The 21,288-nt window shown below is 45.0% G+C and overlaps 1 protein-coding gene across 1 annotated transcript in view; it reads left to right on the top strand.

The window, feature by feature from the left end:
* The window catches only part of COL22A1 (collagen type XXII alpha 1 chain), a 608,111-nt gene that overhangs the window by 459,415 nt on the left and 127,408 nt on the right, over nt 1-21,288 (top strand). Inside the window, exons 34-35 of the mRNA XM_073590381.1 lie at nt 1,784-1,837; nt 2,473-2,526. Of these exons, the coding sequence (XP_073446482.1) occupies nt 1,784-1,837; nt 2,473-2,526 (108 nt within the window). The remainder of the gene's footprint in view (nt 1-1,783; nt 1,838-2,472; nt 2,527-21,288) is intronic.

Here is a 21,288-nt window from a genome sequence, read left to right as displayed (position 1 = left end):
CATCCGATACGATACTTTGAAGTATCGGACGGTATCGCTCAACTCTAGTCATTAGTAATTTTGGTCAGGGCAGTTTCAGTTGAGTGGTGGGGGCGGAAGCCAGATTGGAGGATGTCAAGGAGGGAGTTAGATGAGAGGTGGGAGGAAAGTTGAGCATGGACATGCTGTTCAAGGAATTTGGAAGCAAACGGGAGCAGTGATATGGGGCGAAAGCTGGGAATAGCAGTTGGGTCAAGGTTTGACTTTTTGAGGTTGGGTGTTATGGTGGCATGTTTGAAGGCAGAGGGGAAGGTACCAGAAGTTAGGGATAGGTTGAAGAGATGGGTTAGGGCTGGAATTATCATGTTAGTGAGGTTGGGGAGCAGGTGGGAAGGGATGGGGTCAAGTGCACAGGTGGTGAGGCGTGATTTGGAAAGGAGATGAGTAAGCTCTCCTTCAGTGATGTTGGAGAGGGAGGTTATTGGGGAAGGGCAGAGGTCCGGTATGTGGAGCGGTTGGGGTGGTGGAACTGTAAAGGATTGCCTTGTTTGGTCGATCTTGTTTTTGAAGTAGGTGGCAAAGTCCTCAGCGGAGATGAGGGGAGTTGGAGGTGGCAGTGGTGGGCGGAGGAGAGAGTTGAATGTGCTGAACAGTTGTTTTGGGTTGTGAGATAGTGAAGATACAAGGTTTGTGAAATAGGGCTGTTTGGCAGAGGTGAGGGCTGATTTGAAGGCAAGTGTAGCTTGTTTGAGAGCAGTGAAGTCGTCTGGCAGGCGTGTTTCTTCCAAGTTTTTTGGTGAGGTTGTTGTGCCAGGGTTGCCTGTTGTTGTTTTGGCACTTTGCCATGCGTGAGAGGGGCAACTGAGTCTATGGCTGATGTGAGGGTGGTGTTGTAGAGAGCGGTGGCGCTGTCCGTATTGTGTAGTGAAGATATGGAGGACAGAGGTAGAAGAGAGTCTGAGAGTCTGTGATTGTCTAGTAGGTGTGAGAGGTTTCTGCGAGGATGTGCTAGTGGCTGGACATGGGGGGGGAAGGTGAGGAGGACAAGGATGAGAAGGTGAGTAGGTGGTGGTCAGATAGTGGGAAGGGAGAGGTGGTGAGATTAGGTAGGGAACAGAGGCGGGTGAAGATGTCGATCTACCTATTATCTATCTATATATTATCTCTATCTATCTTTCTATCTATCTCCCCCATATCAGTGGTGGCCATTGGGCCCCATAACCCCTTAGAGTGATGGCCAGAACTTTGTGAATTATTCCATATCCTTCCCTGACCACTGGGGGTCTCCTCTGACTGCTCTAGACAGGATACTTTACTGTGACTGTAATTCTTACTTCCCACCACATGATGGCGACAGATGTACGATCCTTATAATCGAGCAAATCATATGGAAATGAAAAAGAGTGAAAAGATGAAAATAAAATAGAAATTATCTGTCTGTCTTTCAATTCTTAACTTAGAGGGGTTCTCCAATGCCAGAAAACTTTCTTCTAGTTATAATAAAAGAATCCTGGTATTACTCCCCCTCCCCGGGTCCAGAGCTGAGCCTCCTCCGCTGCCCGGTCACTGTGCCCTTTACATGGACAGAGCAGCTGAGCTCAGTGATTAATCACAGCGCTGTCGACGGGACACCAGCGCTGCAGACAAACAACAACACGAGGGGGCAGCAGCGGAGACTCAGTGCTGGACCCGTGGAGGGTGAGAAATACTTTTTTTTAATTTTTTATAACTAGCAGAAAGTTTGGTTTTAGTTAGACAATCGCTTTAAGAACATGGAATAATGGAAACTTGTCCTTGCTCCTAGGGAATTCCTGGAGAAAAAGGGGAAAAAGGAGAAGAAGGAAATCCTGGGGAAGCGGTGAGACGCCCGTCTGTATAATACGATCATATCTTTTCCCAAATTCTAAGGGATTTCCTCATCACCTTTAATGTGTAAAGTTACAAAGTCCTTGATAAAAAAAAGTAACTTTGTAATTTATCTCCTATTAAAAATCCTCTCCGTTCTCAAGAAAAAAGCGATTTTCACTTCTATAGGAAACTGCTTATATATATTTTTTTTTTCAGTTGTGCTTCCTTAAAAATCTTGCCCCGTTTGGCTTTTACAGGCTCCTTTTTTTTTCACTACATGTTGCAGCAGGAGCTAACTGAGAATCCATCAGTGAGCTCCATCCGACCAGTAGTTTTGTAACTATTCTATATTTTTGCTCAGCTCCTCTCTCCTCTCAGGTGATTTATGACCTCATCGAAGCTCGGCTCAGCTTTGATGTGGCCTGTGGTCAAAAAGGAGCTCAGACGTTATGGAGTTATGAAATCTGCTATCAGAGCTCACTCACTGATTCTCAGTTGACTCGTTTTTCATCCAGCGAACTAAATTGCCCTTGTAGGCGTCCATTACCTGCAATCACCGTCCGTCCCGTAATAATACTTATATACTGCAACTCCTATCATTCGTTACGCTACATACGGTAATCTTTATGATTTTTTTTTCTACAGGGACCACAGGGACTGACTGGAGTCGCGGGCCCCATTGGACCTATAGGGCCACAGGTATGTAAATAGAAAGGTTATGGGCTTGTGTTGGCTTTCATTAGAGTATATGATCGGTCTGCTGCTGTGAACTACAACCCTCATCATCTGCTGAGCCATAGTTATCCGATGAATTGTCAAAATATTCTATCAGGCCATTTCTTAGAAGAATAGGCCCACAATGCAATTCCTCCCGTGACGTTCCCTGTCCATATATGACCTATCACGAGCTGTTCCTCCCAAAAATGAAAAATTAGGATAATCCAAAAATTAGAAAATATACGGTACATATATTTGAGAAACTCTATTTTGCTTGGTGTAATTCCAGCGATGACCAGTAGGTGTCCTCAGCTCACCTTTGGATCATTGGTTCTATTAGATAAGAAAACATTGTTGCTTTTTTTCCAGAAACAGCGCCACTCCTGTCTACAGGCTTTGTACGGTATTGCAGCTCACTTGCACAGGGTGGAGCTCCATTGTCCCATTGATGCACTCTCTCCATTGCAGCAGGGGGCAGCACTTTTGCCCTCTCCATTGAGTAGACAACTCTGCAGTGTCCTTTTTTTTTTTTTTTTTTTTAAATTCTGCATTATAACTTGTATATCAATCATGAGACGGAGTTTGGAGCCGAGGAAGGTTTCCCTTTAAATATGAGACGAGCTGGATGCTGTAGTCTTAGCAGAGACAGCACTGACGGATGGCGCGGCTCTTCGCTCTGCGGTGCCTCCACCTGTCTCTGAAGCTGCTCCGTTATCAGTCTCATCCCTTTAAGTTGCTGGTGGCGGCCTCAGGGGACACTGATTAATAAGTCATTGGCGATAAAATCTGCGGAGCTGTCAGTCATGTGCATCCATCCTGTCTGCCCCCTTTATTACCGGCAGGAGTGAAGGCTTTCATCTAACCATCTTGGGGTCTCTAAGAGAGCGTTGGTTTTCGGGGTCTTTACATTCCTCTCTTCCAATTAAAAGAGAGAAGTATCAAAATTAGAAAACCGCAGCTGTATCCAGTGGCACAACTGGGGCAGGGTATAGGATCGTGAGCAGACTGGATGCTAGCCAGCCACCACCTGCTGTATGCTAGCGGCACAACTGGGGCAGCGTATAGGACCGTGTGCAGACTGGATGCCAACCAGCCACCACCTGCTGTATGCTAGCGGCAAAACTGGGGCAGCCTATAGGACCGTGTGCAGACTGTATGCCAACCAGCCACCACCTGCTGTATGCTAGCGGCACAACTGGGGCAGCGTATAGGACCGTGTGCAGACTGGATGCCAACCAGCCACCGCCTGCCATATGCTAGCGGCACGACTAGGGCAGGGTATAGGACCGTGTGCAGACTGGATGCCAACCAGCCACCGCCTGCCATATGCTAGCGGCACGACTAGGGCAGGGTATAGGACCGTGTGCAGACTGTATGCCAACCAGCCACCACCTGCTGTATGCTAGCGGCACAACTGGGGCAGCGTATAGGACCGTGTGCAGACTGGATGCCAACCAGCCACCACCTGCCGTATGCTAGCAGCATAACTGCGGCAGGGTGTAGGACCGTGTGCAGACTGGATGCCAACCAGCCACCACCTGCCGTATGCTAGCGGCATAACTGCGGCAGGGTGTAGGACTGTGTGCAGACTGGATGCCAACCAGCCACCACCTGGCATAACTGCGGCAGGGTGTAGGACCGTGTGTAGACTTAATGCCAACCAGTCACCGGCTGCCGTATGCTAGCGGCACAACTAGGGCAGGGTATAGGACCGTGTGCAGACTGGATGCCAACCAGCCACCGCCTGCCATATGCTAGCGGCACGACTAGGGCAGGGTATAGGACCGTGTGCAGACTGGATGCCAACCAGCCACCGCCTGCCATATGCTAGCGGCACGACTAGGGCAGGGTATAGGACCGTGTGCAGACTGGATGCCAACCAGCCACCGCCTGCCATATGCTAGCGGCACGACTAGGGCAGGGTATAGGACCGTGTGCAGACTGGATGCCAACCAGCCACCACCAGCCGTATGCTAGCGGCACAACTGGTGCAGGGTATAGGACTGTGAGCAGACTGGATGCCAACCAGCCACCACATGCCATATGCTAGCGGCATAACTGCGGCAGGGTGTAGGACCGTGTGTAGACTTAATGCCAACCAGTCACCGGCTGCCGTATGCTAGCGGCACAACTAGGGCAGGGTATAAGACCGTGTGCAGACTGGATGCCAACCAGCCACCGCCTGCCATATGCTAGCGGCACGACTAGGGCAGGGTATAGGACCGTGTGCAGACTGGATGCCAACCAGCCACCACCAGCCGTATGCTAGCGGCACGACTAGGGCAGGGTATAGGACCGTGTGCAGACTGGATGCCAACCAGCCACCACCTGCCGTATGCTAGCGGCACAACTGGTGCAGGGTATAGGACCGTGAGCAGACTGGATGCCAACCAGCCACCGGCTGCCGCATGGTAGTGCCCCTATAGACACCAGTTGGCAAAAGAGTTTTGATACTAAATGGCCACAAACCTGAAAATATCAGCTTATATGAGAGCAGCTGCATTATAAGAGGAGCATCTGATACCTGTGAGGCCGTCTCACCTCAGCCGCCATTATCACTATATACTGCAGCATTGTGATATCATTGTACACTGCTCAAAAAAATGAAGGGAACACTCATATAACACATCCTAGATCTGAATGAATGAAATGTCCTCATTGAATACTTTGTTCTGTACAAAGTTGAATGTGCCGACAACAAAATCACACAAAAATCATAAATGGAAATCAAATTTATTAACCAATGGAGGCCTGGATTTGGAGTCACACACAAAATTAAAGTGGAATGTAATGTCTTTAAAACAAGTCAAAATGAGGCTCAGTATTGTGTGTGGCCTCCACGTGCCTGTATGACCTCCCTACAATGCCTGGACATGCTCCTGACGAGGCAGTGAATGGTCTCCTGAGGGATCTCCCCCCAGACCTGGACTAAAGCATCCGTCAACTCCTGGACAGTCGGTGGTGTAATGGGACATTGGTGGATGGAGCGAGACATGATGTCCCAGATGTGCTCAATCAGATTCAGGTCTGGGGAACGGGCGGGCCAGTCCATAGCTTCAATGCCTTCATCTTGCAGGAACTGCTGACAATCCAGCCACATGAGGTCTGGCATTGTCCTGCATTAGGAGGAACCCAGGGACAACCGCACCAGCATATGGTCTCACAAGGGGTCTGAGGATCTCATCTCGGTACCTAATGGCAGTCAGGCTACCTCTGGCGAGCACATGGAGGGCTCTGCGGCCCTCCAAAGAAATGCCACCCCACACCATTACTGACCCAATGCCAAACCGGTCATGCTGAAGGATGTTGCAGGCAGCAGATCGCTCTCCACGATGTCTCCAGACTCTGTCACATCTGTCACATGTGCTCAGTGTGAACCTGATTTCATCTGTGAAGAGCACAGGGTGCCAGATTTGCCAATCCTGGTGTTCTGTGGCAAATGCCAAGCATCCTGCATGGTGCTGGGCTGTGAGCACAACCCCCATCTGTGGACGTCGGGCCCTCAGACTATCCTCATGGAGTCGGTTTCTAACCGTTTGTGCAGACACATGCACATTTGTGGCCTGCTGGAGGTCATTTTGCAGGGCTCTGGCAGTGCTCCTCCTGTTCCTCCTTGCACAAAGGCAGAGGTAGCGGTCCTGCTGCTAGGTTGTTGCCCTCCTACGGCCCCCTCCACATCTCCTGGTGTACTGGCCTGTCTCCTGATAGCGCCTCCAGCCTTTGGACACTATGCTGACAGACACAGCAAACCTTCTTGCCACAGCTCGCATTGATGTGCCATCCTGGATGAGCTGCACTACATGAGCCACTTGTGTGGGCTGTAGAGTCCGTCTCATGCTACCACGAGTGTGAAAGCACAAGCAACATTCAAAAGTGACCAAAACATCAGCCAGAAAGCTTTGGTACTGAGATGTGGTCTGTGGTCCCCACCTGCAGGACCACTCCTTTATTGAGGGTGTCTTGATAATTGCCAATAATTTCCATCTGTTGTCTATTCCATTTGCACAACAGCATGTGAAATTGATTGTCAATGAGTGTTGATTCCTAAGTGGACAGTTCGATTTCACAGAAGTTTGATTTACTTGGAGTTATATTCTGTTGTTTAAGTGTTCCCTTTTATTTTTTTGAGCAGTGTATATATCATGGAACAATCACAGTTCTCAGTCCCCTATAGGGACTAAAAATGTATGTGAAAAGTGAAAAAAAAAGTCTTCAGAGCGTAAACGCTGTTCAGATTTGTATTTCATAAATCAATAGAACACATGAAATAAGTAACTTTGTAATATGTCAGAGAAACCTTCTTCTTTCTCCTCCTGGACGGTCATCTATGTCAGTAACGAGAGAATTTGTTTTCATTAAATGCAGATTTTTACCAGTGAGTTGAAAATGTTAATATGAAAGATTAGTTCAGGAGGAGAAATAAGCGATTTATTCTGATAAGCTATAAAGTGTCTTATTTTCACAGGCACTATTGATTTATGAGAAAAAAATAGAGATAAAGCTTTGGTAACTCTTTGTGTATAACAACTCTTAAAGAAATGTAAAAATTCAAATCACCCCCCTTCACCCGTCTAAAAAAGAAAAATAATAAAAAATATAAATATATTTGATATCGGCGCATCTGTAAATCCATCAAACTATAAAGATATTTGACGCATTTGTTGAAGGTCGTAAAGCAGACAATATAAAAAATATATGAAATTCCAAAATTATCATTTTTAGTGTCTGTCCCCTCTTGCCCCTCAAAACTGCAATTGAAATCAAGAAAAAAAAATGTCCCCCAAATAATACAATGATTTCGCCCTTACACGACTAAGTTGGCGGTCTCGGAGAATAATGATGTGGCGCCCCTGAGGCTCAGTCGCCACAGTGGTACTGCACCTTCTCCTAAGGTGTAGTGCCCCACCAGCCTAGGTAAGTTGGGAACTCCTTTCCACACTCCAACACCTGCATCCCACACACAGGATAGTTCAGTATGTCCGCCTAGCAGCTTCAGGCTGGGGGTAGCAGAGCACCCTTCATGGAACCCTGCTTCGTAACATGAGATGTGCTGGGAGGTGGGTGGAGTTAGTATAAAAGAGAGGGAAAGTTGAGGATAGGAGGTCAGTCTGACAGAAGGTCAGTCTGGGGTGAGTCCCAGAGAAGTTCAGTTCTGAAGTTTAGTTTTGAGTTCAGTTTGAGTTCAGTTTAGAAAGAGAGTGTTGCAGCTGCCTCAGTGATCTGAGCCAGCTGGCACGGGAAAGAGAAGAGAAAGAGAAAGACGTAGACCTGCAACCTAAGCATCCATAAGAGAGAGAAGGAAGAGCACGGAACGAAGGAGTCGGAGAACAGAGAGGAGTTGTGGATTGAGAGAGTACCCTGCCTATAGGTTCTCAGCGCAAGGCCGGCGCCCGGTCCACGAGGTTGTATGGACACTTATGGTTCTGCAGCAGACACCGGTGGAGTAGTTGGCTGTAAGTGCACTACTCCCATCCAAGACTTGGGACACAACAGCAACCGATTTGCGAGCCAGGACTCTGAGAGGAGTCCCCGATAGAGGCTACAGCTGTCTGTCATACAAGTAAGGTTCTAGGAACATCTGACAAGAGGAATTCCAGAGCACTACGGTACTGGAGCTCTTCACATTACAAGGCACAATAGAGGAGTCATTCAGGAAAGGCACATATTGGCGGAGTGTTGGAGAGGAGGACCCTGACTTGCCCGGGAGGTTGTTTGAGTCTCTACCCCAGAGGACACGGCACGGAGGCGGGCACCAGTGGGTACCACGAACTGTGAGTAAAGCTTTGAAACTGCAAGCCCTGGTGTCCTCCATTCACTTTCAGCACCGCTAAAACTGGGTACCAGCATCTACACCACTCTGCGCCTCTCCTCATCCATTGCACCTACACTGCCCTGGGACTACAGCTCCACCTGTGGGGAGCTATACCATCTTTGCTGCACCACACCATCAGTCCCAGCGGATCTGCATGCAGCGTTGGCTTACCATCTACCTTGCCAAACACCACGGGTGGCATCACGAACCATTCAATTACACCTTAACACCATTAACATCACCGCCATTGTTATTGGGTGCCCAGGGCCACAGACCGGGTCACCGCTGCTGTGACACCTTCCCCCTGACACCGGCCCGGGTGTGAGGGGCGACCCAATGACACAAACCTAATTTATTTTACTGGATATGGGGAAAGCGGATTTGTACATATAATGCATCCGGTGCTCGGCCTCATATCTGTACATTACTGAGGCTTGGTATTTGGGATGTGGATCCGGACTTCACATGTAGCTAATCCTGACACAGGAGATTCATACGGGGTTAGAATCGAGGACTGGGACATGCAGACTTGCATCCTGTGAGTCGCTGTCATGTCCTGCTTGGACGTAAGTAAATATGGGGTTGTGTGTCTGATCAGCTTCTTATTGCATTTTCATAACCGGGCTGTCACAGAGCTGCAGCCAGGAGCCGTATCTCAGGGGGTCACTATTATTAAATGGAGTCTACTGCCACAATGACTCCTTTACAATGTACTGTGCTCCTCGGTCAGGATCGGTGCTCGCTGAACATTTGGGTCAGCGTGTACGGTGAATTTAACTAAAATCACTTGACGAGCTGACACAGCATAATAGTGAATGAACCTTCTATAAATAGGAACCTGTGCCAACCCCTGATCATTGCAAGTCATTGCACCTCCGCTCGGGGTGGAAGCAAAAAGATCGACTCTTTACTTACAACAGCATAGAAGTCAAAGTGGAAGGACAGGGCCTCCTTCCAACTACAGTCATGGCCAAAAGTATTGACACCCCTGCAATTCTGTCAGATAATACTCCGTTTCTTCCTGAAAATGATTGCAAACACAAATTCTTTGGTATTATTATCTTCATTTAATTTGTCTTAAATGAAAAAACACAAAAAGAATTGTCCTAAAGCCAAATTGGATATAATTCCACACCAAACATAACAAAGAGGGTGGACAAAAGTATTGGCACTGTTCGAAAAATCATGTGATGCTTCTCTAGTTTGTGTAATTAACAGCACCTATAACTTACCTGTGGCACCTAACAGGGGTTGGCAATAACTAAATCACACTTGCAGCCAGTTGACATGGATTAAAGTTGACTCAACCTCTGTCCTGTGTCCTTGTGTGTACCACATTGAGCATGGAGAAAAGAAAGACCAAAGAACTGTCTGAGGACTTGAGAAACCAAATTGTGAGGAAGCATGAGCAATCTCAAGGCTACAAGTCCATCTCCAAAGACCTGAATGTTCCTGTGTCTACCGTGCGCAGTGTCATCAAGAAGTTTAAAGCCCATGGCACTGTGGCTAACCTCCCTAGATATGGCCGGAAAAGAAAAATTGACAAGAGATTTCAACGCAAGATTGTGCGGATGTTGGAGAAAGAACCTTGACTAACATCCAAACAAGTTCAAGCTGCCCTGCAGTCCGAGGATACAACAGTGTCAACCCGTACTATCCGTCGGCGTCTGAATGAAAAGGGACTGTATGGTAGGAGACCCAGGAAGACCCCACTTCTTACCCCGAGACATAAAAAAGCCAGGCTGGAGTTTGCCAAAACTTACCTGAAGAAGCCTAAAACATTTTGGAAGAATGTTCTTTGGTCAGATGAGACAAAAGTAGAGCTTTTAGGGCAAAAGCAACAACATAGAGTTTACAGGAGAAAAAAGAGGCATTCAAAGAAAAGTACATGGTCCCTACAGTCAAACATGGCGGAGGTTCCCTGATGTTTTGGGGTTGCTTTGCTGCCTCTGGCACTGGACTGCTTGACCGTGTGCATGGCATTATGAAGTCAGAAGACTACCAACAAATTTTGCAGCATAATGTAGGGCCCAGTGTGAGAAAGCTGGGTCTACCTCAGAGGTTATGGGTCTTCCAGCAGGACAATAACCCAAAACACACTTCAAAAAGCACTAGAAAATGGTTTGAGAGAAAGCACTGGAGACTTCTAAGGTGGCCAGCAATGAGTCCAGACCTGAATCCCATAGAACATCTGAGGAGAGATCTAAAAATGGCAGTTTGGAGAAGGCACCCTTCAAATATCAGGGACCTGGAGTAGTTTGCCAAAGAAGAATGGTCTAAAATTCCAGCAGAGCATTGTAAGAAACTCATTGATGGTTACCGGAAGCGGTTGGTCGCAGTTATTTTGGCTAAAGGTTGTGCAACCAAGTATTAGGCTGAGGGTGCCAATACTTTTGTCCGGCCCATTTTTGGAGTTTTGTGTGAAATGATCAATGTTTTGCTTTTTGCTTCATTCTCTTTTGCGTTTTTTTATTTAAGAAAAATTAAATGAAGATAATAATACCAAAGAATTTGTGTTTGCAATCATTTTCAGGAAGAAACTGAATATTATCTGACAGAATTGCAGGGGTGTCAATACTTTTGGCCATGACTGTAACCTGGTAGTCAAAGTGGATGGACAGTGCCTCCTTCCAACTAACCTGGTAGTCAAAGTGGATGGACAGTGCCTCCTTCCAACTAACCTGGTAGTCAAAGTGGAAGGACAGTGCCTCCTTCCAACTAACCTGGTAGTCAAAGTGGAAGGACAGTGCCCCCTTCCAACTAACCTGGTAGTCAAAGTGGAAGGACAGTGCCCCCTTCCAACTAACCTGGTAGTCAAAGTGGAAGGACAGTGCCCCCTTCCAACTAACATGGTAGTCAAAGTGGAAGGACAGTGCCCCCTTCCAACTAACCTGGTAGTCAAAATGGAAGGACAGTGCCCCCTTCCAACTAATATGGTAGTCAAAATGGAAGGACAGTGCCCCCTTCCAACTAATATGGTAGTCAAAATGGAAGGACAGTGCCCTCTTCCAACTAACATGGTAGTCAAAGTGGAAGGACAGTGCCCCCTTCCAACTAACTAACTAACTAACTAAAAACCAGGGGAAGAGTCTTGAGGAGATCATTTGCATATTCCCAGTGCCTTCTGGGATAAGTGAAGAGTCTCCGCGAGCTCAACGATCACTGGGTTTTGGTGGTTGCAGCTGAAAAGAGGAAATCGGAAAACCAGGGGAAGAGTCTTGAGGAGATCATTTGCATATTCCCAGTGCCTTCTGGGATAAGTGAAGAGTCTCCGCGAGCTCAACGATCACTGGGTTTTGGTGGTTGCAGCTGAAAAGAGGAAATCGGAAAAACCGCGCGCCTATCGGCGCGCGAAATTTGGCTCATCTTTCATCGTTTTTAAGAAATCTCAAGATGGAAGAGGCCAGGAGCCATTTGGTGAGCTGCATTTCTTGCTACATGTTCACAGATTTACCAGTGGAAAAGCCAAACTTCACATGCCACAAATGCAAGCTTGTGTCCCTGTTGGAGGAAAAGTTGCAAAATCTCGAAGAGAGGTTAGCTACGTTGAAGATCATTAAGGAAGGTGAAGAGTTCTTGGACAGAGCAGAATTATCTCTTCATGTTACAGAAAGAGAAGAAATTCGAAGTGCACCTGAAGAAACAGAGGAATGGAGACATGTGACCCAGAGAAGCAGGAGGATCAGGAGGCAGTCAGCACCCATACTGCTCAGAAACCAGTACCAGGCTCTCACGCAGGAAAACGATGAAGAAATACATCAGGATAAGACTTTGCCAACAAACGGCAACCTTGTACGCCCTCAGAGTCCTCCTGGATGGAGAAAGAAAAATGTTGTGAAGAAGAAACGGAGAGTGGTGGTCATGGGGGATTCCCTGCTGAGAGGAACAGAGGCCGCTATCTGCAGACCGGATATAACTACAAGAGAAATGTGCTGTCTTCCAGGTGCAAAAATTAAAGATGTGTCTGACAGGATATCAGGACTCTTCAGACCTACAGATGACTACCCATTCCTGCTACTACATGTGGGGACAAATGACACCGCAAGAAACGACCTGGAAATCATCTGCAGAGACTTTGAAGACTTAGGCAAGAAAGTGAAAGAACTGGGAGCGCAGGTGGTCTTCTCTTCCATCCTCCCAGTGGATGGCCATGGAACAAGGAGGTGGAATAAGATTCTGCAGGTGAACAACTGGCTACGTCGATGGTGCCGTCAACAACGATTTGGATTTCTGGATCACGGAGTGAACTACTTATACGATGGACTACTTGCTAGAGATGGGGTGCACCTTACGAAGACTGGAAAGCATGTATTTGGAAGTCGCCTTGCTACACTTGTAAGGAGAGCTTTAAACTAGAACAACATGGGAAGGGAAGCAAAAGACCAGAAAAAGCCATACACCTGACAAATGCTATTGAGAACTCTGCTATTAGAAGTGGAAAGGAAGAACAAAGACGAAAGAATCTAATTAATAAAAATATTGGAGAAAGAGAAACCAGTCACAAACTAAAATGTTTCTATACTAATGCACAAAGCATGGGCAACAAACAAGGAGAATTGGAACTACTAACACAGGAAAAGAAATATGATGTCATTGGAATCACTGAAACTTGGTGGGACAATACACATGATTGGAACACAAGACTAGAAGGATACAACTTATTTGCAAGAAACAGACTTGATAAACGAGGAGGGGGTGTCGCATTGTATGTTCGAAACGCGTATATCTGCACAGAGATTGAAGCTTCAGAGACTGGGAGTTCTGTGGAAACTGTTTGGGTAAGAATACAAGGACAGAACAATGGAAAGGACACCATTGTAGGCATTTACTACAGGCCGCCTGTGCAAGCCGAAGATATAGATGAACTCTTTATGCATCAGATGGCCAAGTTCTCCAAAAAATATGACATAGTTGTCATGGGAGATTTCAACTATCCAGACATTTGTTGGGAATCTCTCTCAGGCAAAACTAACAGGTCAAGGAAATTCTTATCCTCTCTTGCTGACAACTTTATCTTCCAAAAGGTAAGGGAGAAAACAAGGGGAACTGCTACCTTGGATCTAATCCTTATAAACAGGGAGGAAATGGTTGAGGAGGTAAAAGTGGCTGGGACCCTAGGAGGTAGCGACCATGCTATTTTAGAATTTTGGATAACTAGAGGTGGAAGACCTGTGAAGACTCAGACGTCAAGGTTAGATTTCAGAAAGGCAGATTTTAAGGGATTCAGAAAGAGAATTGGAGGGATCCAATGGCTGGATATCCTTAAAGACAAAAATGTCCAGGAAGGATGGGAAATCTTGAAAAATGAAATTCTCAAAGCACAGTTGTTAACAATTCCGAAAAGAGGGAAGAATAGGAAGCATTTAAGGAAACCAGGATGGATGAACACAGAACTTAAGCACATGCTAAAAAGGAAGAAAAAAATGTTTATAAAATGGAAAGAGGGAGGCATATCTAAAGAAGAATATAATGCTGTCTGCAGAACCTGCAGGGCACAATTCAGATTAGCTAAAGCTGAAAATGAACTGAGGCTTGCAAGAGATGTCAAAAGCAATAATAAAGGATTTTGGGGATATGTCAAAAGTAAAAGAAAAGTCAAAGATGCTATAGGATTTTTACAGGATGAAAATGATGAAATGGTAAGACAGGATGTTGAGAAGGCTGAACTTTTAAATTCCTATTTTGCATCTGTTTTCTCTCAGAAAGCAAATGCAACATCAACTGTTATTCACTGTCCTATTAAGGGAATAGAAGAATCCAGGATATCTATAAACAGAAAGATAGTGAGGAAACACTTAGTTAACCTAAATGAATTCAAGTCTCCAGGTCCAGATGAATTACACCCCAGAGTACTGAAGGAGATAGCAGAAGAAATTTTTGAACCCCTCTCCATAATCTTTGAAAATTCTTGGAGAACAGGAGAAGTGCCAGAAGACTGGAGAAGAGCAAATGTTGTTCCTATCTTCAAAAAGGGGAAGAAGGTGGACCCAGGCAACTATAGGCCGGTGAGTCTGACTTCTATACCAGGAAAGATCTTTGAACAAATTATTAAACAACATGTATGTCAATACCTGGATAAGAATGAAGTGATTAAACAGAGTCAGCATGGGTTTCTAACTAATAAGTCATGTCAGACTAACTTAATTTCCTTCTATGACGGTATCACTGATTGGGTGGATCAAGGAAATGCTGTAGATATAGTATATCTTGACTTCAGCAAAGCATTTGACAAAGTCTCTCATACAATCCTTATTGAAAAAATGACTAAGTATGGAATGGACAAGGCAACTGTTAGGTGGATTCATAACTGGCTTAGTGATCGGACCCAAAGAGTGGTCGTAAATGGCTGCACATCCAGTTGGAAGAATGTCTCAAGTGGGGTACCACAGGGCTCTGTCCTGGGCCCTGTATTGTTCAACATCTTTATCAACGATTTAGATGAAGGAATTGAGGGTAAACTGATTAAATTTGCTGATGACACAAAGCTAGGAGGGATAGCTAATACTAGAGAAGAGAGAGAGAGGATTCAAAAAGATTTAAATAAACTGGAGAAGTGGGCAGCAACTAACAGAATGGTTTTTAACAGGGAGAAATGCAAAGTACTACATCTGGGCAATAAAAATGAAAAAAGCATATATAGAATGGGAGGAATAGGGCTAAGTGACAGCACATGTGAAAAAGACTTGGGTATACTAATAGATCACAGATTGAATATGAGTCAACAGTGTGATGCAGCAGCAAAAAAGGCAAATGCAATTCTAGGATGTATTAACAGAAGCATACAGTCTAGATCACGTGAAGTCATTATTTCCCTCTACTCCTCTTTGGTCAGACCTCATCTGGAATATTGTGTCCAGTTTTGGGCACCACATTTTAAAAAAGACATCAACAAACTGGAGCAAGTTCAGAAAAGAGCGACCAGAATGGTGACCGGTCTGCAAACCCTGTCTTATGAGGAAAGGTTGCAGGATTTGGGAATGTTTAGTTTGCAAAAGAGAAGACTGAGAGGAGACTTAATAGCTGTCTACAAATATCTAAAGGGCTGTCACATTGTAGAAGGATCAACTTTATTCTCATTTGCACAAGGAAAGACTAGAAGCAATGGGATGAAACTGAATGGGAAGAGACACAGATTAGATATTAGAAAAAACTTTTTGACAGTTAGAGTGATCAATGAGTGGAACAGGCTGCCACGAGAAGTGGTGAGTTCTCCTTCAATGGAAGTCTTCAAACAGAGGCTGGACAGACATCTGACTGGGATGATTTAGCGAATCCTGCTTTGAGCAGGGGGTTGGACCAGATGGCCCAGGAGGTCCCTTCCAACTCTACGATTCTATGATTCTATGATTCTACATGGTAGTCAAAGTGGAAGGACAGTGCCCCCTTCCAACTAATATGGTAGTCAAAGTGGAAGGACAGTGCCCCCTTCCAAATAACCTGGTAGTCAAAGTGGAAGGACAGTGCCCCCTTCCAACTAACCTGGTAGTCAAAGTGGAAGGACAGTGCCCCTTTCCAACTAATATGGTAGTCAAAGTGGAAGGACAGTGCCCCCTTCCAAATAACCTGGTAGTCAAAGTGGAAGGACAGTGCCCCCTTCCAACTAACATGGTAGTCAAAGTGGAAGGACAGTGCCCCCTTCCAAATAACCTGGTAGTCAAAGTGGAAGGACAGTGCCCCCTTACAACTAACATGGTAGTCAAAGTGGAAGGACAGTGCCCCCTTCCAAATAACCTGGTAGTCAAAGTGGAAGGACAGTGCCCCCTTCCAACTAACATGGTAGTCAAAGTGGAAGGACAGTGCCTCCTTCCAAATAACCTGGTAGTCAAAGTGGAAGGACAGTGCCCCCTTACAACTAACATGGTAGTCAAAGTGGAAGGACAGTGCCTCCTTCCAACTAACATGGTAGTCAAAGTGGAAGGACAGTGCCCCCTTACAACTAACATGGTAGTCAAAGTGGAAGGACAGTGCCCCCTTACAACTAACATGGTGGTCAAAGTGGAAGGACAGTGCCTCCTTCCAACTAACATGGTAGTCAAAGTGGAAGGACAGTGCCCCCTTCCAACTAATATGATAGTCAAAATGGAAGGACAGTGCCCCCTTCCAACTAACCTAGTAGTCAAAGTGGAAGGACAGTGCCCCCTTCCAACTAATATGGTAGTCAAAATGGAAGGACAGTGCCCTCTTCCAACTAACATGGTAGTCAAAGTGGAAGGACAGTGCCCCCTTCCAACTAATATGATAGTCAAAATGGAAGGACAGTGCCCCCTTCCAACTAATATGATAGTCAAAATGGAAGGACAGTGCCCCCTTCGAACTAACATGGTAGTCAAAATGGAAGGACAGTGCCCCCTTCCAACTAATATGATAGTCAAAATGGAAGGACAGTGCCCCCTTCGAACTAACATGGTAGTCAAAATGGAAGGACAGTGCCCCCTTCCAACTAATATGATAGTCAAAGTGGAAGGACAGTTCCCCCTTCCAACTAATATGGTAGTCAAAATGGAAGGACAGTGCCTCCTTCCAACTAACATGGTAGTCAAAGTGGAAGGACAGTGCCCCCTTCCAACTAATATGGTAGTCAAAATGGAAGGACAGTGCCTCCTTCCAACTAACATGGTAGTCAAAATGGAAGGACAATGCCCTCTTCCAACTAACATGGTAGTCAAAGTGGAAGGACAGTGCCCTCTTCCAACTAACATGGTAGTGAAAATGGAAGGACAGTGCCTCCTTCCAACTAACATGGTAGTCAAAATGGAAGGACAGTGCCCTCTTCCAACTAATATGGTAGTCAAAATGGAAGGACAGTGCCTCCTTCCAACTAACATGGTAGTCAAAATGGAAGGACAGTGCCCCCTTCCAACTAATATGGTAGTCAAAATGGAAGGACAGTGCCTCCTTCCAACTAACATGGTAGTCAAAATGGAAGGACAGTGCCCCCTTCCAACTAACATGGTAGTCAAAGTGGAAGGACAGTGCCCCCTTCCAACTAATATGGTAGTCAAAGTGGAAGGACAGTTCCCCCTTCCAACTAATATGGTAGTCAAAATGGAAGGACAGTGCCTCCTTCCAACTAACATGGTAGTCAAAATGGAAGGACAGTGCCCCCTTCCAACTAACATGGTAGTCAAAATGGAAGGACAGTGCCTCCTTCCAACTAATATGATAGTCAAAGTGGAAGGACAGTGCCTCCTTCCAACTAACATGGTAGTCAAAATGGAAGGACAGTTCCCCCTTCCAACTAATATGGTAGTCAAAATGGAAGGACAGTGCCTCCTTCCAACTTACACTTACAAGTGTAGTGACTTCCAAATACAAGACTGGTAAGCATGTATTTGGAAGTCGCCTTGCTACACTTGTAAGGAGAGCTTTAAACTAGAACAACATGGGAAGGGAAGCAAAAGACCAGAAAAAGCCATACACCTGACAAATGCTATTGAGAACTCTGCTATTAGAAGTGGAAAGGAAGAACAAAGACGAAAGAATCTAATTAATAAAAATATTGGAGAAAGAGAAACCAATCACACACTGAAATGTTTCTATACTAATGCACAAAGCATGGGCAACAAACAAGGAGAATTGGAACTACTAACACAGGAAAAGAAATATGATGTCATTGGAATCACTGAAACTTGGTGGGACAATACACATGATTGGAATACAAGACTAGAAGGATACAACTTATTTGCAAGAAACAGACTTGATAAACGAGGAGGGGGTGTCGCATTGTATGTTAGAAACGCGTATATCTGCACAGAGATTGAAGCTTCAGAGACTGGGAGTTCTGTGGAAACTGTTTGGGTAAGAATACAAGGACAGAACAATGGAAAGGACACCATTGTAGGCATTTACTACAGGCCGCCTGTGCAAGCTGAAGATATGGATGAACTCTTTATGCATCAAATGGCCAAGTTCTCCAAAAAATATGACATAGTTGTCATGGGAGATTTCAACTATCCAGACATTTGTTGGGAATCTCTCTCAGGCAAAACTAACAGGTCAAGGAAATTCTTATCCTCTCTTGCTGACAACTTTATCTTCCAAAAGGTAAGGGAGAAAACAAGGGGAACTGCTACCTTGGATCTAATCCTTATAAACAGGGAGGAAATGGTTGAGGAGGTAAAAGTGGCTGGGACCCTAGGAGGTAGCGACCATGCTATTTTAGAATTTTGGATAACTAGAGGCGGAAGACCTGTGAAGACTCAGACGTCAAGGTTAGATTTCAGAAAGGCAGATTTCAAGGGATTCAGAAAGAGAATTGGAGGGATCCAATGGCTGGATATCCTTAAAGACAAAAATGTCCAGGAAGGATGGGAAATCTTGAAAAATGAAATTCTCAAAGCACAGTTGTTAACAATTCCGAAAAGAGGGAAGAATAGGAAGCATTTAAGGAAACCAGGATGGATGAACACAGAACTTCAGCACATGCTAAAAAGGAAGAAAAAAATGTTTATAAAATGGAAAGAGGGAGGCATATCTAAAGAAGAATATAATGCTGTCTGCAGAACCTGCAGGGCACAAATCAGATTTTCTAAAGCTGAAAATGAATTGAGGCTTGCAAGAGATGTCAAAAGCAATAATAAAGGATTTTGGGGATATGTCAAAAGTAAAAGAAAAGTCAAAGATGCTATAGGATTTTTACAGGATGAAAATGATGAAATGGTAAGACAGGATGTTGAGAAGGCTGAACTTTTAAATTCCTATTTTGCATCTGTTTTCTCTCAGAAAGGAAATGTAACATCAACTGTTATTCACTGTCCTATTAAGGGAATAGAAGAATCCAGGATATCTATAAACAGAAAGATAGTGAGGAAACACTTAGCTAGCCTAAATGAATTCAAGTCTCCAGGTCCAGATGAATTACACCCCAGACTACTGAAGGAGATAGCAGAAGAAATTTTTGAACCCCTCTCTATAATCTTTGAAAATTCTTGGAGAACAGGAGAAGTGCCAGAAGACTGGAGAAGAGCAAATGTTGTTCCTATCTTCAAAAAGGGGAAGAAGGTGGACCCAGGTAACTATAGGCCGGTGAGTCTGACTTCTATACCAGGAAAGATCTTTGAACAAATTATTAAACAACATGTATGTCAATACCTGGATAAGAATGAAGTGATTAAACAGAGTCAGCATGGGTTTGTAACTAATAAGTCATGTCAGACTAACTTAATTTCCTTCTATGACGGTATCACTGATTGGGTGGATCAAGGAAATGCTGTAGATATAGTATATCTTGACTTCAGCAAAGCATTTGACAAAGTCTCTCATACAATCCTTATTGAAAAAATGATTAAGTATGGAATGGACAAGGCAACTGTTAGGTGGATTCATAACTGGCTTAGTGATCGGACCCAAAGAGTGGTCGTAAATGGCTGCACATCCAGTTGGAAGAATGTCTCAAGTGGGGTACCACAGGGCTCTGTCCTGGGCCCTGTATTGTTCAACATCTTTATCAACGATTTAGATGAAGGAATTGAGGGTAAACTGATTAAATTTGCTGATGACACAAAGCTAGGAGGGATAGCTAATACTAGAGAAGAGAGAGAGAGGATTCAAAAAGATTTAAATAAACTGGAGAAGTGGGCAGCAACTAACAGAATGGTTTTTAACAGGGAGAAATGCAAAGTACTACATCTGGGCAATAAAAATGGAAAAAGCATATATAGAATGGGAGGAATAGGGCTAAGTGACAGCACATGTGAAAAAGACTTGGGTATACTAATAGATCACAGACTGAATATGAGTCAACAGTGTGATGCAGCAGCAAAAAAGGCAAATGCAATTCTAGGATGTATTAACAGAAGCATACAGTCTAGATCACGTGAAGTCATTATTTCCCTCTACTCCTCTTTGGTCAGACCTCATCTGGAATATTGTGTCCAGTTTTGGGCACCACATTTTAAAAAAGACATCAACAAACTGGAGCAAGTTCAGAAAAGAGCGACCAGAATGGTGACCGGTCTGCAAACCCTGTCTTATGAGGAAAGGTTGCTGGATTTGGGAATGTTTAGTTTGCAAAAGAGAAGACTGAGAGGAGACTTAATAGCTGTCTTCAAATATCTAAAGGGCTGTCACATTGTAGAAGGATCAACTTTATTCTCATTTGCACAAGGAAAGACTAGAAGCAATGGGATGAAACTGAATGGGAGGAGACACAGATTAGATATTAGAAAAAACTTTTTGACAGTTAGAGTGATCAATGAGTGGAACAGGCTGCCACGAGAAGTGGTGAGTTCTCCTTCAATGGAAGTCTTCAAACAGAGGCTGGACAGACATCTGACTGGGATGATTTAGCGAATCCTGCTTTGAGCAGGGGGTTGGACCAGATGGCCCAGGAGGTCCCTTCCAACTCTACGATTCTATGATTCTATGATTCTAACATGGTAGTCAAAGTGGAAGGACAGTGCCCCCTTCCAACTAATATGGTAGTCAAAATGGAAGGACAGTGCCTCCTTCCAACTAACATGGTAGTCAAAGTGGAAGGACAGTGCCCCCTTCCAACTAATATGGTAGTCAAAATGGAAGGACAGTGCCTCCTTCCAACTAACATGGTAGTCAAAATGGAAGGACAGTGCCCTCTTCCAACTAACATGGTAGTCAAAGTGGAAGGACAGTGCCCTCTTCCAACTAACATGGTAGTGAAAATGGAAGGACAGTGCCTCCTTCCAACTAACATGGTAGTCAAAATGGAAGGACAGTGCCCTCTTTCAACTAATATGGTAGTCAAAATGGAAGGACAGTGCCTCCTTCCAACTAACATGGTAGTCAAAATGGAAGGACAGTGCCCCCTTCCAACTAATATGGTAGTCAAAATGGAAGGACAGTGCCTCCTTCCAACTAACATGGTAGTCAAAATGGAAGGACAGTGCCCCCTTCCAACTAACATGGTAGTCAAAGTGGAAGGACAGTGCCCCCTTCCAACTAATATGGTAGTTAAA

This window comes from Dendrobates tinctorius, unplaced genomic scaffold, assembly GCF_039654945.1.
Source record: "Dendrobates tinctorius isolate UK_male_01 unplaced genomic scaffold, ASM3965494v1 ptg000116l, whole genome shotgun sequence".
NCBI lineage: Eukaryota > Metazoa > Chordata > Amphibia > Anura > Dendrobatidae > Dendrobates > Dendrobates tinctorius.
Note: the sequence above shows the minus strand (reverse complement) of the source record. Positions and strands in the feature narration are given on the sequence as shown.